The sequence below is a fragment of the Phoca vitulina genome, unplaced genomic scaffold (genome assembly GCF_004348235.1).
Source record: "Phoca vitulina isolate PV1807 unplaced genomic scaffold, GSC_HSeal_1.0 scaffold43, whole genome shotgun sequence".
Lineage (NCBI taxonomy): Eukaryota > Metazoa > Chordata > Mammalia > Carnivora > Phocidae > Phoca > Phoca vitulina.
In genome coordinates this window covers 7,174,480-7,191,427 of record NW_022589746.1, presented here as the reverse complement: position 1 = coordinate 7,191,427, position 16,948 = coordinate 7,174,480, and the positions used below count along the sequence as shown (strand labels likewise).

At 49.4% G+C, this 16,948-nt stretch overlaps 1 protein-coding gene across 8 annotated transcripts in view; it reads right to left on the bottom strand.

Moving 5' to 3' along the window:
- Nucleotides 1–1,689: 1,689 nt before the first annotated feature.
- MTR (5-methyltetrahydrofolate-homocysteine methyltransferase) overlaps nt 1,690–16,948 on the bottom strand; it is a 99,559-nt gene continuing 84,300 nt past the window's right edge. For 6 of the 8 annotated variants that reach the window (XM_032430285.1, XM_032430286.1, XM_032430284.1 and 3 more), the window contains 7 exons: nt 16,210–16,285; nt 13,328–13,483; nt 11,892–12,088; nt 9,006–9,206; nt 8,071–8,263; nt 6,868–6,980; nt 1,690–6,428 (listed from right to left, as the gene is read on the bottom strand). In XM_032430285.1, the coding sequence (XP_032286176.1) occupies nt 6,342–6,428; nt 6,868–6,980; nt 8,071–8,263; nt 9,006–9,206; nt 11,892–12,088; nt 13,328–13,483; nt 16,210–16,285 (1,023 nt within the window). In that variant the 3' untranslated portion in view covers nt 1,690–6,341. The remainder of the gene's footprint in view (nt 6,429–6,867; nt 6,981–8,070; nt 8,264–9,005; nt 9,207–11,891; nt 12,089–13,327; nt 13,484–16,209; nt 16,286–16,948) is intronic. The other 2 variants (XR_004302512.1, XR_004302513.1) reach the window with 2 other exon arrangements.

Sequence of the window (16,948 nt, the reverse complement as noted above, 5' to 3'; positions counted from 1 at the left end):
TCTCTCCCCGCCATGTTCACCCGTTTCCTTTTTTAAATTCCACATATGAGTGAAATCATATGGTATTTATCTTTCTCTGACTGACTTATTTTGCTTAGCATAATACACTCTAGCTCCATCCACATCATTGCAAATGGCAAGATTTCATTCTTTCTGATGGTTGGGTAATATCCCATTGTATATATATATATATACCACATCTTTACCTATTCACTTATCGATGGACATTTGGGCTCTTTCCATAATTTGGCTCTTGTTGATAAAGCTGCTATAAATATTGGGGTGCAGGTACCCCTTCAAATCAGTACTTTTGTACCCTTTGGGTAAATACCTAGCAGTGCACTTGCGGGATCATAGGATAGCTCTATTTTCAACTTTTTGAGGAACCTCCATACTGTTTTCCAGAGTGGCTGCACCAGCTTGCATTCCCACCAAGAGTTAAGAAGGTTCCCCTTTCTCTGCATCCTCACCAACATCTGTTGTTTCCTGTGTTAATTTTAGCCATTGTGACAGGTGTTAGGTTTTGATTTGTGTCTCATTGTGGTTGTGTCTCACTGATTTGTGTCTCATTGTGTCTCACTGTGGTTTTTGATTTGTATTTCCCTGATGATGAGTGACGTTGAACATCTTTGCATGTGTCTGTTGGCCATCTGGATGTCTTCTTTGGAAAAATGTCTATTCCTGTCTTCTGCCCATTTTTTAACTGGATTATTTGTTTTTTGGGTGCTGAGTTTCAAAAAAATGGTGTTGAGAAAACAGGAGAGCAACATGCAAAAGAATGAAACTGGACCACTTTCTCACACTATACACAAAGATAAATTCAAAATGGGTGAAAGACCTCAATGTGAGATGGGAATCCATCAAAATCGTAGAGGAGAACACAGGCTGCAACCTCTCTGACATTGGTCATAGCAACTTCATACTAAGGGTTATGTCTCCTGAGGTAAGGGAAACAAAAGCAAAAACAAACTTTTGGGACTACAGCAAAATAAAAAGCTTCCACACAGCGAAGGAAACAATCAACAAAATTAAAAGGCAATCTTTGGAATGGGAGAAGGTATTTGCAAATAACATATCTGATAAAGGGGTTAGTATCCAAAATCTGTAACAAACTAATCAAACCCAACACCCAATGTTCTTTAAATAACAGCTTTCTCACCTCCCATTCAATCTTCAACCCGCCACAGTCCACCAATGTGTCCCCACAGCCCCTGATTATGCCGCAGCTACACCCTCTCTCCTGGACCTCCGGATGTGGACTCTCCCAGAGGGCTGCCCTCCCACCCCGTTCCTGGAATCCAGTTCTGTCTTGGGCTCCCTCCTCCTCACGTCCTCCACAAGCTGTCCTGTCCACGCTTGTGGCCTGACCTCCATCTCCACACTGAAGCCTCCCAATCCTAAGGCCAGACAGTCTTCCTAAATTCCAAAGTCACGTATCCGACTGCCCGTATTCAGTCATGTCAACCTTGTCCCAAACTCATCTCTTCTCCCCTCCTATATCCTGTGCTGCAGCAAACGGCACTGTGTGCACTCATTCACCAAAGCCCACGCACAAAGCACCCCTCTACCCCCGCCTTTGCACTGCTGTTCACTCTGGCCGACACGTCCTTCCTTTCTGAAAAAAATCTATCTGACACATACACAACATTATATGCAAAGTCACCATCCCAGATTTTTGCTTATTCTGTCTTTATTTAAAATAGACTTGATACATGCATTAAATACAACATTTAATACATACAAAACTCTGTTAATAAAGAATAATGTAACAAACAGCCATAAACCTATCATACAACCCGAGAACTAGAATATTACTAATGACCTGCATCCACCTAGGTGTCCCTCTGCGATCCGCTCAGGTTCCCCCTCTCAGGGTTAATTCCTCTGCTCAATTTTGGTTTATCATTGTTACTTCTTTTTTTACAACATAGTTTTACCGGATACATGTGGTTAGACAACATATTCTTTGGTTTTGCTTGTTTTTGAGCTCCATAAAAATAGCATCATAGCCCATGATCTCCTGGGGTCTGCTTTTGTTCTTCTTATTTCCTGATATTCATTCTTATTGTCCCGTACAGCTGCAGTTCATTCATTTCCACTACTGAATAATAACCCCTTAGTATGAATATACCTAATTTATTTACCCATCCCCCTACAGACAGATGGACATTTTGGGTGTTTCGGTTCTTGACTATCATGAAGATGTTGCTATGAACATTCTTGCCCACACCTCCAGGCACATGTGTGCAAGTTTGTTGGATACCCGAGGGGGAGTCCGAGTCGTAAGCCAGATCCTAACGCATGCAAGAGTTCAACTTTGGGAGGTAGCATGGTTTTCTGAAGCAGAGATGCCTGGTCACGTGCCCGCACCCTGAGAGTTCTCACAGAGCTTCTTCGGCACCCCGTATCATCAGGCTCCTTAACTTCTGCAAAATATGGATGTAAAATGGGATCTCGTTGTGGTCTTAATTCATATTTCTGATCTCCGAGGCTGTGGAACACTTTTTATAAGCCATGTGTATTTCCTCTTCTGGGAAATGCCTTTTCAAGTCTAATTCTGCCGAGTTTCTTTTTTTATTAAATAGGAACCCTCTATCTATTCTGCCTACCAATCCTTTGTCAGTCAAGTGTAATACAAATATCTCAAGTCATGGTTTGTCTTTTCGCTACTTTAAATTGTTTATTAGCTTAACATCAATCTTAAAAAAAAAAACCAGTTGATTTAATCATCTTTTCTTTTTGTGGTTAGTGCTTTATGTCTCGAGGGATTCTTTCCTGCCCTTGGGCTTGTCCACGCAAACATTGAAATATATATTTTTTGTATTTAAGACCTTAATATATTTGGAATTGATGGTTGGATAACACGTGAGGCAGAAACCAAATTTCACCTTTTCCCTTCAGATAAGCATTGTTGCAGCACCCCGTGTGGAGTCACCCTGCCTGTCCTCCTGGATGCACCAAGCCACCTCCGCCATGTTGTCAAGGTCAACAACATGCACAGGTTATGTGACAGAATGGCTTCCTTAATTTCAGGCTCCTCATTTCACGGCACTGCTCGGAATGCCCACCTCTGCACCACATACAACGAAACCTACTACCTCATAACCTCTTCTTCACATTTGGTAGCACTCAGCCATTCTTGGTCCTTTGCTTTTCCATATAAATTTAAATATCTGCTTGTCATATTGAACACAGCCTCTACTATAATTTCTGTTGGAAATGGCACTGAACCTACAGATCAATTCGGGAAGATGTGATACCTTTCCAACCCTTCATACTCCTGTTCATGAACAAAGACAGCTTGTTCCTACCTTGTTTCTTCATCTTCATCCCTCACATCCCAAGTCAGGCCTTCATCTAAGCATTGCCTTCCCAAAATATCTCTGCCGCCATCCTGACTAAAATAGGCTAAGTGTGTCTTTCATGTGCTGACTTTTTCAGATACCTGCAATAGTCTAAGCCAAAGATGATATAGGCTAAGTGTGAGGTTTCATGTTGGAGTGGTGGCACCATTCTTCATGACTGAATTTCACAATTGGAGAGGAATGAGATGAGACACACTGAGGTGTCTGTCTGTCTGCCTGGAAGGGGCTGTTGGATGTACCCTGTGCTCTTCAGGACAGAGCTTAGATGGGGATACTGACTCAGTGAGATCACCCACTGGAACTACACATGCCAAGGAGGTCACTAATGCCAGGCCCTTGAGGACACCGGATTTAAATGGGCAGAGGAAGGAAAAAAAACTATGAAAATGGCTGAGAAATGATCAGAAACACAGAAGGATAAGCAGAGAGTGATGCCAAGGGGGAAGCAGGGAAAGGAGAGTTTTGAAGAAGTGGGTCTGCATTGTCCAGGCCCACGCAGATGACAAATCTCCGGGAAGTCCACTGGGTCTAACCTCTGAGGGGGTAAAAACCTAACCTCACTGGGTTAAAGAGAGAAAGGGGGAGCAGGTGGGGGGCACACAGCAGTCAGTCAGTATCTGCTGAGGGCGTGCCGGAGAGAAACAGAAAGAAAGCGGACTATTCTTACATGAGTTCAGCTGTGAGTGCAGCGAGGACATAGGAGAATATCTCAAAGGAGAAATGGGTTGTCATACACCCGATCTCCCCACCATCCCACCAACCAGACTCCTCAGTGTGGACAGCAGAGCAAGCAGCAGAGAGAGGAAGATGCCAGACAAGCGCCTCTTTAGAGGGAAAAATAATGTGGGATCTTCAGTGAAAATGATGACTATGAGTGGGTTCAAATGACAGCCACAGACGGTGACGACCAGAAGAGGTTCTGCATGGACAGGCACTGACACAGAAGGGACCCCACATTCAGAACGGCCACCTACCTGCCTTCCAAGTGTGTGACATAAACAAGGGAGGGGGCTTCAACTGGCACTTTATATTCTTCCATGAATATATAGGGGCTCGAACTTCCACGAACTGTTTCTGTCTTTGGAAAAAAAGGCATCCCTCGAGGGATGAGATGAACAGTACATTTAAGGAAGCCATTCTGTCACATAACCAGCTGAGGGAAGAGATGGTAAATACTTAATGAAATCAGGAGACTCTTAGCAACTCTAATTCTGACGAAACACAGTGAAATATTCGGAGGAGGTTACTCTTTCTGACAGAAGAAGGTACCAAGAATAACACACCTGTTACAGAACAGAAGATAAGTCTCCCGACTAAGTGTCTCGGGAAACTGAGTCCCATTCTCACTCACGCACAGACCGACTGTACCTCAAAAAGCACAAGGCTGTGTTTGCTTCGAGGGCAAGTGGTGGCTGAAAGGTCCGTTCCTCTGTAAGTCCACGTGGATACACTGCAGATGTGGAGGGTTCTCCTTCTCTGAAGATTTTTTCCTTTCGCCTCCGATGCACTTGAATGTACATTTGCTAGAACTGCTTTGGGAAGCAAGGCTTAAATCACGAGAGCCGAGGGAGAGGGCTGTCACACACAACATGAGTCCTAACGGTTCATGGGACACGAAGGCAGCTTCCCTGTCCCAGTCATAGTGTAAATGGGGCTCTAATCCCAGAAAGGGCACCTCGTGCAGGCGGTCCAGTCTTTATCACCTGCGATCCCCTGGTATCTTTTCGCCTGTTAATCTATTCCCTTCCCAGGAAGACTAACCGTGTGCTGAGCTGGAGGCGCTACCCACTGAGCCCCACAGAAGCTACTGTGTGTCAGATGCCCTGCTCCGTGCCCTACGTGCGTCACCTCATTTATCCACCCCTCAGGCCCATGACAGAGGAACTGGTGTCCCCATTGTACAGATGAGAAGACAGTGCTGGAGAGTGGAAGCAATCTGCCCGCGTTGCACAGCCCGCGGCAAAGGTGAAATGTGAATCCAGTATGTCTGACGTCGAAGTCCATGTTCTTAGCCATTTCCCCCAAAATAACTGAGAACACGTCAATGTGCTGTCCTACACTGCAGGAGTCTGCAGTCGCGTCGGCACAGAAATGGGGGAACTGAGTGCAATCTCGCTGCTCGTCGGTCCAACCCTGCACAGGACACCGCGGCTCAGCCAAGAGCCTGCTCAACTCCAGAAAACAGCGACAAGATGCTAACTACCCTGAGCAGCCACTTCCTCACCCCACCTCCTTCTTCGCCCTCAGGGCAGAGAATATGAAACTAGAAGAGGACATAAATGCTAGGAGAACACCCCTGTGTCTGACCACCCTAGGGCAAACAGCCTGAGCATTTCTAAGCAGTCAGCGGTGAGAGCGGACCTTCTGCCAAAGGGACTTCCGCACCCATGTAATCAGGACTTCAGAAAATGAAAATGAGGTCTTCCAGAGGGACAGCAGAGTTGTACTTTCTTCCCTGTCAGAGTGCTGTTGCAACCGTTTTAGACTAAAATGCCCCATTTCGCACAGGGTGATTTTGCCACGGGGTCACGTTTTTCTATACATTTCTCTACTCAGCTAAGTCTCGGGCCTTTTTCTAAGAGAGCAACAGAAAAAAATAATAATAATAAGTGGCCTCCTAGACGCAAGGTAAAAATGGAAAAAAAAAAAAAACAGCAAGCTGACTTGCTTTGAAAGGCAAAAGACCTCTAACTCCAGCTTGTCCCGTCCGCGGGGACCAGGAAAACCACCAGAGCTGTGCTTGCTGCTCTTCGTTCAAGGTCCCCCGGAAAGGAGCTGCTTGCTTCCCAAGGACACAGGAAGGCCCTGCTCCTCTACAAGGTTCCACCAAACAGTCTTCCGAAGCCTGGAGCAGAGCGAGGCGGCCGGGCTTTTACGTTGCTACTACTGCTGTTCATTTTAAAGGCACTCTGGACTCTATTTCCTTGAGGATCCTCAAGCAGAGAAAAGGATTTAAAAAATAAATAAATAAACAAGTTACTCTGTGTCGTATCCCAAAATGGGTCCCAGCCATTTCTCAACCTCAGCCACAGACATGTTCTTCCGAAGAGCATAATCCTCAATCTGCAAAAGATTAGAAGCGGCATATCAAACCAAAATGATAAGACTTTCTGAAGTGAGGTTCCCACAGGATTTGCTGGGAAACCCGAAATGCCTTCCATTTCTTGTCGTAATAGCAATCTACTGAGTTAGATGGAGATGGATATTTATCTGTTCACCAAGTCGCCTTATTCTCTGGGCAGAAAACAACATGCAGTAAGTTTCCGGTGCCAAGATGCTGGCTAGAGTGTGTGAGTGTTGGGGGTGTAGGTGTGCAAATGGGAGGGCGAGCATCGGGGTAACGAGCTGATATCAAATTAAGACATTAACTGAGGGTAAATTTCGTCACGCTTTCCCTCCCTTTTTATTCTCATTCACATGTAAAATAAAACAGGTTCTTCAGTTCCATTTAAGACAAGACAGGCATCTAGGGAAGCCATACACAAAGAAACAGCTAACTTACCTGATCCTTGGAAATCTTCCCCACTGCAAAGTATTTGGACTTCAAATTGGAGAAGTAAAGGCCGGATACTGCTGAAGCAGGTGCCATTGCTAGGGATTCCGTTAACCTAATGCCTGCAGAGAGCAACACGGGGGCGGGGGGTGGGGGCGGGGGGGAGAAAATGCTGATTTCTCCAGTGCCTAGCATAGGGCCTGGCGGTTGGCAGCACCCAATAAGCTCTTGTTTAGGAAGGAACAGGTGAATGAAAGTGAGCTCATGCCTTCTAAGTGGACACATGACACAGCATGAAATTCAGGCCGATCTCCTCTAACCCAGGGGGACAGACCTTGAAAAGACCGTCTGTACCCCCCCACCCCCCGCCATTCCTCCAATCTCAGGGACAGAGGCCTCCACTTGGTCCTAAACCTGGGCCTCTCAGAGAAGGAGTGCCAGCCCTGGGAGGAAGGCACCATCTGGACCCCCAGGCTCCTGCCTCTTGGGATGACAACAGTCGGGCCCTGAGAATGAGCCCCCAGGACACAGAGGGAGCACCGGGCTGTCCCGTCTAAGCCTCTCATCTTATGGACAAGGAACACAGCAGCACAAAGCTTCAACACTTTGCCGGAGATCACCAGGTAGCTCACGGCAGGGAAGGACTCGAACCCATATCTTACGGTTCTGGGAGTCCACGCCATTCCTGCCAGTGTCCAAAAGCCTCAGTCCCTCACCTGAACCCAAGTCCCTTTCACCTGATCGGCACTGACGGCACGCTTCTGATTCATTCCACTGACACTGTTAGTTGTGTTAATAAAGGGGAAAAGCTGAGGGGCGGGGGCAGCGTCCAGAGGAGGAGGATCTGACGGGAACTACGTCACTGAAGGCTTTGAAGGTCGCTAACGGTGAGATCAGAGGCAGTGAGAGCCCTGTAGCAGGAAATCAGGGCGGGAGATGGGCAGGCACTATGATAAGCTAAATTCTCATCCGTTACAGCCTAAGAGAAAGTAATGGGAATTGATCCATCTAAAAGCGAGGGGTGTGAGACGACTATTCAATAATGTAGATGTAAAACAGTGGGATCAAGAGCTAGATGGGAGGAAGGGGGGGATTCATTCCGAGCGTTCCCACGTGTTGACACGGGTGGCCACGTGTGCACTGCTGTGTGTGACCGGAGCAGGCCTGTGACCCGCATGGGGAAGGAGGGTGCCACCCACTCCCCGCACGCACCCGTGCACCGCTCCACGTCGGCGAGCTTCCACATGGTGAGCTTCTCGCTGTGGTCAGGCTGGCTGGGGTAGCCGGGCGCCGGCCGGATGCCCTCGTAGCGCAGCCGCCGCAGGTCGGTGACGTCCAGCTCTTCGCACCTGCAGTAGGCCCACAGCTCCCTGCGGACCCGCTCGTGGAGCTCCTCTGCAAAGGCCTGCAGCGGGGAGCAAGGCGTGCGTGTGGGCAGAGGCAGGAGCCCCCTGCACCGGCGCCCCCCGCCCCGCTCCCCCAATCAAAGCCGACTGGGGCAACCCCCGCCCTTGCCTGCACCACAGGCAGGAGGAACTGGGCAAGAGGGGCCGACTGGATTCTCAGCTCGCTTGTCGCTTCATCAGCTGCTCTCTGCCCAGTTTTGGCCTCAGCCTGGGCTCTGACGTATCCTCTTCAGTGATCTGAGGATTCGAGGGCCTTGAGCTGAAACACTTCCCTGACAGTGGCCACGAGGAGAAGCGGGGACCACTACAGCTGCCAGTTCCTCCCCTGCCAGCCTCAGGGGAAGCAGAGGGGACCCCGGCCACGTACAGGAAGATGAATCTACAGAGGATCGCAACACGAGAACAAGGAGCCCCGGTGTATTAATTTGTCCTGAATTTTTCAGGCTCCTCAGAAAAACGTCACACAACAAGCAAAGGGAGACATCAGAACTACAGCAAAGAGGTCGCGGTTCTAAGGACGGCTACAAACTATGGCATCGCTGGAGGCATTCCTTTGCCCAAAAGATGATGTATGAGAGCAATTCGAGAAGAGCCGATTTTTTAAAATTGCACGTGATGCTAAGGCCAGCCTCATCTGACTCGGTGAAAACAAAACGGCAGGACATGGATGCTAAGGGCTGCTTAGCACCTGGCGCCGTCACGCGCTCCCCACCCGGTCTGTCCCCAGCGCCGCCGCTCTACCTCAGCCAGCCGGTCTCCCAGAGCCTTGACCATGATGCTGCTATAGTCGTCACACTCCTGCTCATAGGCCTTGCTCAGCTCCTCCACCCCGAAGCAGGCGACGGCGAACAGACCCAGGTAGTCACGGACGCCGGAATGCAGCGGAGCAATGAAGTCCGAGAGGCACTGGTACGGGTCCGCGCTGGCAGGGTCCTTCTCGGCCTTCAAACCCAACAGACGCACAGACAGACCGTCAGCACGGACGTGGGGGCGACGCGCAACAGACAGCAACCTCGTCTCTTCAGACGGATCTAAGCTTCACAGAGCGATGTCCGCTTTGGTCCCTGTTACATCCCCAGTACTTAGAAGAGGGCCTGATACGTAGCGAGTATTCGATAAATATTTGTGGAATCAACAAGTGAAAGAAGATTCTAAAAAAATACATGACATGACATGACAGACAGTCAAGAAACCACTGAATTTGCTCCTTGCCACATTTATTGCATGCCTCCAGGCACTGTGCTGGGAACTGGAACCCTAAACATTCATATAAAACAAATTTCCCCCAAAAGTGTTTTCAATTCAAGATCAACATTAAATCCAGAAGTTACATCCAAAAGGGATCCACAAATGCCTAAGCCTCTACTTAGCATCAACAGATGCAGTTCAGCAAACCTCTGGTCAGCAGCCCAGAGCCCCGTGCTGCCCGCCACAGTGGTGGCTCAGGAGACCGCGAGGCCGCCCCTGGGCCGGCCTGACACCAAACCCAGCATTCGGCAGCCCAGCTTCGGGAGTCTCTCCTCAGGGCAGGTGCCCGCCCTTGCCCATTTCTCATGCCCAAATGGTGATGGACTCCCCCCTGCCACCAGGCAGACAAATAAGGTCGTATATATCTCTCACAATCAACAAACACTTGCTGAGAAGATAAAGAGCTAGTAACTAGTGTTCACCGAGTGCTCGCTGTACGTCAGGCGCTACTCTTGCTGCTGTACAGGAACTCGCTAATGTCACGCTGTCAACGACCGTGTGATGTAAGGAAGTGATACCATCAGCCCCATTTCACAGACGGGAAACCTGAGGCAGACAGAGCTTGATCAGCAAGCCCAGTGTCAGACGGTGCTAGGTCCGGGGGTCTGATACCACAACCCATGCTCTTGACCGCTGTACAGCACGTAAGACTGATCAATTAGTCGGTGAGCATCAGAGCTATTATTTGCTTGCTGGCTCTAGAAACAAGCATAGCCTAACCAACACTGGGCAGAAAATGGTTAAATGGCCAGAAGGTGTTTGGTAATGGCCCGCAGAAATGTCACAGAGCGCAGGGACCACGATGCGGGGGACATTATCAAATGATGTACTCTGTCCATCAACCATTCTTCACTAACAAAAGCCAGAGGCAGACACAGAGCTTCCCAGCACCACAAGCAGAGACAGGTCACAGAGCCCCTTCACAGCGCGGAAGAGACGGCCACTACAGTCTGAGACAGAAGCCTCCCACAGCAGTAAGTGGCTGTAGCCAGAATCATCTTCCGGAGCACTGGAAGAGAGCACCTCCTCAGCAAGAGCTATCTGAATGTGTCATACGTGCAAATCGAGAAGGCCTGCTGTTAAATGCCCTAACACGGTCTGCCACAGCCTGCCCGGTCACGAATGGTGTTGGACGTAAACTGGGCTAGGGCAGAGGTTTGTGACCCGAATTACACCTGCAGAAGAAAAGTCACCAGTTGGCTAGTGAGGAGGGGCGGGACCGTAACATTACAACCGGCGGCCTTCTGTTCTGTGGTGTTGGAGCCTGGGTGCAGACAGGAGTGATGTAGCTGCCCTCCCCGATCTTATTACGGTATCAGTGTCCCAAGTTTAAGAATCCCTTCGGGACGCCTGGGTGGCTCAGTCGGTTAAGCGTCTGCCTTTGGCTCAGGTCATAATCTCAGGGTCCTGGGATCGAGTCCCACATCAGGCTGCCTGCTCAGCGAGGAGCCTGCTTCTCCCTCTGCCTGCCACTCCCCCTGCTTATGCTTCCTCTCACTCGCCCTACTAAATAAAAATAAAATCTTTAAAAAAAAAAAAAAAATCCCTTCAGATGCTGTTACGGTGAAACTATCTGTCATTATGAATTACGTGGTGGTTATGATTAAAAGCAATACTATCGCTTCTGAATGACTGACAATGGTAGTGGAACTTTGCAGGATGATTTACTGCAACCCTCTGTTAATGGCTCTGGTGAGTTCTCGCTCCAACTCTGGATGAGGACAACTTTCATCGCGGCCACAGGGACACGCACGTGGTATCTGCATTCTTCCGGGTGGGGACACAGGAGAGGCAACCGTGTTGAGAAATGCCAGTTCTTGCCACACTGAGGGAAGCCACCGCGTGTGGACGAGCTGGGCTCTCCCCTCTAAAGCTGTGGACTTAGCACCATCTCCATCGGCCCTCATCCCCCTCCCCCTGTAGAATGGAAACATAAACTGTCTACAAGGCAGCGTGGAAATGAATTAAGACGGTCCATCCAGCACCCGCCTAAGCACCTGGCATGTCACAGACATTCAGCAAATGTGTGCTTCCGCCTGTCTTCCCTTTGAGAAAGGGAGCCACCGGCCTGTTTTAATAATATGCATGCACACAAACCGATGTTTTTGATCAAGGAAACGTCCGTCTGTGTGTGACCACCGAGGCAGCAACAGTGTGTCCCGGCAGCCTGTCCAACACCACATCCAACACCCCTCTCCTGCCGGTGCCAAGGGGCCAGCCTCTCAACCCACACCGGCTCCTTCTGTCCACTGTCCTCCCGAATGCCTCGGCCTTGGGCCTATGAGTGGTCATTTGGGGTGAGGTGTATCATGTATACACAGCTCAGGCTTGCTTAATTCCTATTTATGATTTTTTTTTTAGCACCGCGGTTCCCCATACCTGCTGCCTTAGCCCGTGGAAGGTGGCTATGGGCTCCGCAGCCTGGGGCGCTGCGTCCTCCGCGTACAGGTGGATGTCGTCTTCCACGCTCTGCGCCGGCCAGAACCCCACCACGCCCCTGGCTTGGAGCTTCTTCTCACTGATCAGCACTTCCAGCATGTCCTGGGCATCGTCATAGACCTTTTTGGCCTCTTCACCTATTAGGAAAACATAGTCAGAATTCACTTAAAAATGCCAGTGATAGCCAGCAAAAAATACTTCTTTTTAAAGCCACTCCCCCTCCTCAGCCAGCCTCTCCCATCTCCCTTTTATCCCCCCAAATACTTCACTGGTGCCTGTCAGCGGCTGAGGGTTAGTGGTTCGGGCTGACTGCAGTGCCCCTAAATGCCTCTGTTCAGTAAGAGGCAGAGAGAGCCCAATCTGGGGCTCCCCAACGCAGTCTCAGACAGCGAGTGAAACGAAGCCGGCCAGATCCTTCCATCACCGACCTTCCTCGTGCACCCATCACTCCAGTGACCTCACAGTGGCCTCTGGGGCCGTGGACCAGGTGGAGGAGGGAAGTGTGGGCCCAGCCCCTCTGCAGGGGCTCCAGCACTGCACTTGGGTGGTTGTCCCTGCACAATGGGCACCTGGCTCCCCTTGACCCTCACCCCAACCTCCTAGCAGAACACCCCTCCACCTTGCTCTCCTCTGGCTCTCTCCTAATCCTCTAGAGGCTTGGCATTGTGATCCCATGCCTCTGGGGGTAGATTCTGGGGGTGGGGCTGGGCCTGAGAAGTGGGGCCAGCGGTTTACCAGCTCACCCACATCTCCAGCTTCTCACCCCCTCCCCCCACCAGTGATCCCGGCACAATGGGCTCCTGGCATTTCCCCCAGTGGGCACATGTGACTGTGCCTTCCCATCCTGTCTCCTCTGCCGGGGACATCCTTTTCTCCAGGAACATCTCATATCCCCAATCCCAGTCCCTCCCATTTCATCTTCAAAAAGTACTTCACATACTACCTCCCCCAGGTCTGTCTCGTCATTGTGTGTTCATGAACGCCCTGGACTCAGCCCCGAGGCAGGAGCTTGGAGGGCCGCGCAGGAACTGCCCATCGTTGGCGGCCGCACCAGCTGTGAGCCCTGCACTGGAGGGCAGGGGTTACCCCTGTTACCTTCTGTTTATCCCCGGCGCCTGACACAGAGCCTGCCTCGTAACTGACGTCGATAAGCATTTTTCAAAGAACAGACCAACAAAATACCCAATTATCCCATAAATAAGGACCGATCTAGCAGTTTAAAAACCACAGAAGAGCTGAATAGGTGAACGATTATAGCAATAAACTCTATCTGGCAGACTCCAAACCCTCTGCTCGCCACCCTTTCTCCTCTTCAAAGTCCAGACACTACGTCTCGAATAGCAGAGCAGAAAGGAAGAAGGGCGTACTGAACTAACCTACAGTTTTGTCCTTAAATATCTTGGGAAAGCTTCGATTCGGGTACTTGCCCCGGAGCTGCCAGACATCGAAGAAGGGCTTCCAGTCGATGTAGGCCACCAGCTTCCTCAGGTCATAGTCTTCGAAGACCCGAGTCCCAAGAAACGTGGGCTTCACTGTAAAAAGAAGCCCCCATGTCAAGGCCAATGCCAGGGCCTGGGGCTGAGCCGCCTGCACCAGACACTCCTGGCAGGCTCTTCCCTGCTCTGGGGCTCCCCCTCTCCCTCCCTCCTGTTGCCTGTTGGACTTGTTTTACAAAGAGTGGAACTTTAAATGATCATGGAGAAGGAGTAACTCCGCAGCGAATTTAAATCAAATCACTCTTCCCGAGGGGCTGACTGTCTACACCGCCCTTGGAAATTCTTCCCTCAGCCCTTCGGTCCAAGAGAAGAGACTTGGGTTTCTCTTCACTTGCACAAATGAAGACAATACTACAATAAATGCCACTGTAGAAAGGCACACGCAGGAAGCCACTTAGAAAAACGTTAGAAACCTGAATCAATCATCTCTACTGCCCACTGCTATATACGTACGCAGGCAAAACATAAGGAAATGCACGGAAAGAAGGCATCAAATTCAGGATCCTGCAGGGGAGGGAGGGGCGCTAGGGCGACTTCCACTACGTATGTTCTGCTTTGTTTTTGTTTTTTTTTTAAATGGGCACCAGGTTCTTTTTTTTTCTCTTAAAGATTTTATTTGTCAGAGAGAGAGAGAGAGCACAAGCAGGGGGGCGGCAGGCAGAGGAAGAGGGAAAAGCAGGCTCCCCGCTAAGTAGGGAGCCCAACACGAGACCCGATCCCAGGACCCTAGCATCATGACCTGAGCCTAAGGCAGACGCTTAACCGACTGAGCCACCCAGGTGCCCCTACAGGTTATTTCTTAGGTGGCTAGCAGGTATATATGGGTGTTCAACATATTGTTCTTTACACCTCCCTGCGAGTCTAAAATAGACCATAAGTGAATTAATGACAAAGAATTTGGAGACAGATGGTGCCGCGGGGCCCTCTGGGACACCAGGAGTGACAATACTGCACCCTCGCCCCCCAAGCCTGGGGCAGGGTCGGGCAAGGGTCAGATGCCACGACCACCCCACCAGCTTCCTGGCCTCCGTGTCCTCAGTTCCCTGCTCTGTAAATAGGGATCAGAGAACTTACGTTCTCCTACTCATCTCAGGTGCTGTGGGATAACACCGGAGCCTCTGGAGTATTTTTGTGTCACCAGATAGTCAGAGGTAGACGTGAGAGGGAGAAAAGTACGGGGAGAGTAGGCACTGCTTCTTACTTCTGCCTGGAAATCTCTATCTTTTCATACATGCTCACGGTAGCTCTATCTCATTTGTTGCTGGTCATCTTTTTACTATTCAGAACAATCTCTTCTTCATAACATTAAATTGTGTTGATGTGTTTGACCATTAAGAAGAAACTAGATTTCCTCTGGATGAAAGCTCCCTCTTGCCTTGTAGTCACTGAAGGATGCTATTCTGGAATTTTACCACCAAGGACCTTGAGAGAAGAGCTCCTCTTTTTCCCTTTAGTGACTTCCTGCGACTACTAGAAGACTGGGTTGTCCTCAGAAACATCTCTGCGGGCTATACGTCAGGGCCTCTGCCCTTCTGAAGTAACAGGTGCAGAGCCCCACAGCAGCCCCACCCTGGGGACAGAGGGCCATTCGAAAAGTATCCCCACTGCTGCCTTCAGAGGACTGTCTCCGCTGAATCGTGCTGGATATTTGGGCTAAAATGGGACTTTCCCTGTGATGTTTTTCTAATTTCATAGTGAAAGGTAAAGGGAAAATAGTAGTTGGACTATCCAGTGATTTACATTTTTCAAAAGCTTATCTTCTTTTATCCTCACAATCTTCCATAGGGTAACTCCTTTCTACACATTAGAAACTGTCAACCATGGAAATGAGACGCTCAAGGTCGTTCAGTGATTCAGAGCGAGGAGCCAAACTGGGAGTAGAACCCGACCTCCTGACTCCCAATGTGGCATTCCTCCTACTCACCCACACTGAACTCAGCAGGACTGAAAGTAGAACCAAGTGCACCTACATTTCCAATTTAATGCTCTCCACTCTGCCGATCATATGCATAACACTGATGTTGTGAGCCAGGAGAGTGGATTTGAGGCATTACCTTGGAAATATGGATTCAAGTAATACAACCCCTGTTCACCCTGTCTCAGTTCTGCATTTGTACCTCATGCCCTTCTAAGCGTGTCAAAACATCTTCCATATTTTATTCCCTCATGAACAACTCCATAAGGCAATAGAGATGGCTGGAAATAAGAAAGGAAAAAAAAGAAAAAACAAAAGAAATAGAGGGAAGCATTCAGAGAGAGAACGGGAAAGAGTGCACAAGAAATAGGAGCTCTTGCTTTGCTGGAATGTTCTAAAGGTCTGTTCAGGGTGAGGGCATCTTCAATCTCAAGCACTCCATGTCTACACTTGGGCCTGCCCCGCGACCCAGGCCACCCAGGCAGGTCTCCAGAACTTATGTCAAGTTGCGGGGGCCCCTCGAGCCCCACACAGAGGAAAGAGTGTGGGGTCAGAATACAGACCAGAGAGAGAATCCCAGTAACCTTTCGTGTTCTCACCCAAAACTCAGGGTCTTCACATGTGAGTGGGGACAACAGCACATTCACTACAGAGTGCGGTCAGTCTGGTCCTCCGTAAATGGTACCTATTTCCTTTTCTTTTAAACCATCACTGTGCTTCATCACTATTATTAGACACAAGTAAGAGTCTCTAGCTGCACATTTGATTCTGTAGCCAAGTACATGCAAACACCTCTCCAGCCCTCACTATCACACGCAGCCTTTCTCTAACCGACAGCCAGACAGACCTGGAGGGGGCTCCGACAGCCAGTCAATACGGAAACCGTTTTTTCTAGCTTGACTTAAGGTTAAGTATCTTCTCTCCTATGAACAAAAGAAAAGTTATTTTAGTCGGAGACTCTTCTCTCTCCAGCTGCTACTATGGAAGTATGTCCCCAAAGCTAGTACGTGACTTGTGTAAAAACAAAACAAAACAAAACAAACACAAATGCTTTTATTAATGAAAATTCATATCATAAGAAGCTCTTCCTTTTCCACCCATATATGGCTCCATGTTAGCACCAGAACAATAGAGAGTAAAGATTCGGTAAATACCCATTAAATGTTGATATGTAGATCCCTCAACCCTGCAGTAAGCCTGGCAATGGAGCGGCATCCCGCCTGTCCTTTTAGAACATCCAAGGCCAGGGCTAACCAGCCTGCCGTCGACCGGCCCTAGGACCAGAAGGCAGAGCTAGGAAACTGTCAACTGTGGGCAGACCTGAGGAGAGGCGGAAAGCCAACCACAGAATCTTGGGCTAGTCAACACCTCAGAAACACCTGTTCTCTTCATGCCGTTTGTCATCTCCTTTCGCTCGCCTAACCACCCCCAAAGTGCCCCCCACCACGGACAAGGTCCAACAGGCAGATGAACCGGGAAGAAATATCCCAGCGACTTCTAACGAGTGATTACGTCTGTTGCCCAAGGATTCCCTGAAGCTTATATAGAGAGGGACAGTTCCTTTAACACCGCTCTGCAGCCTGCGC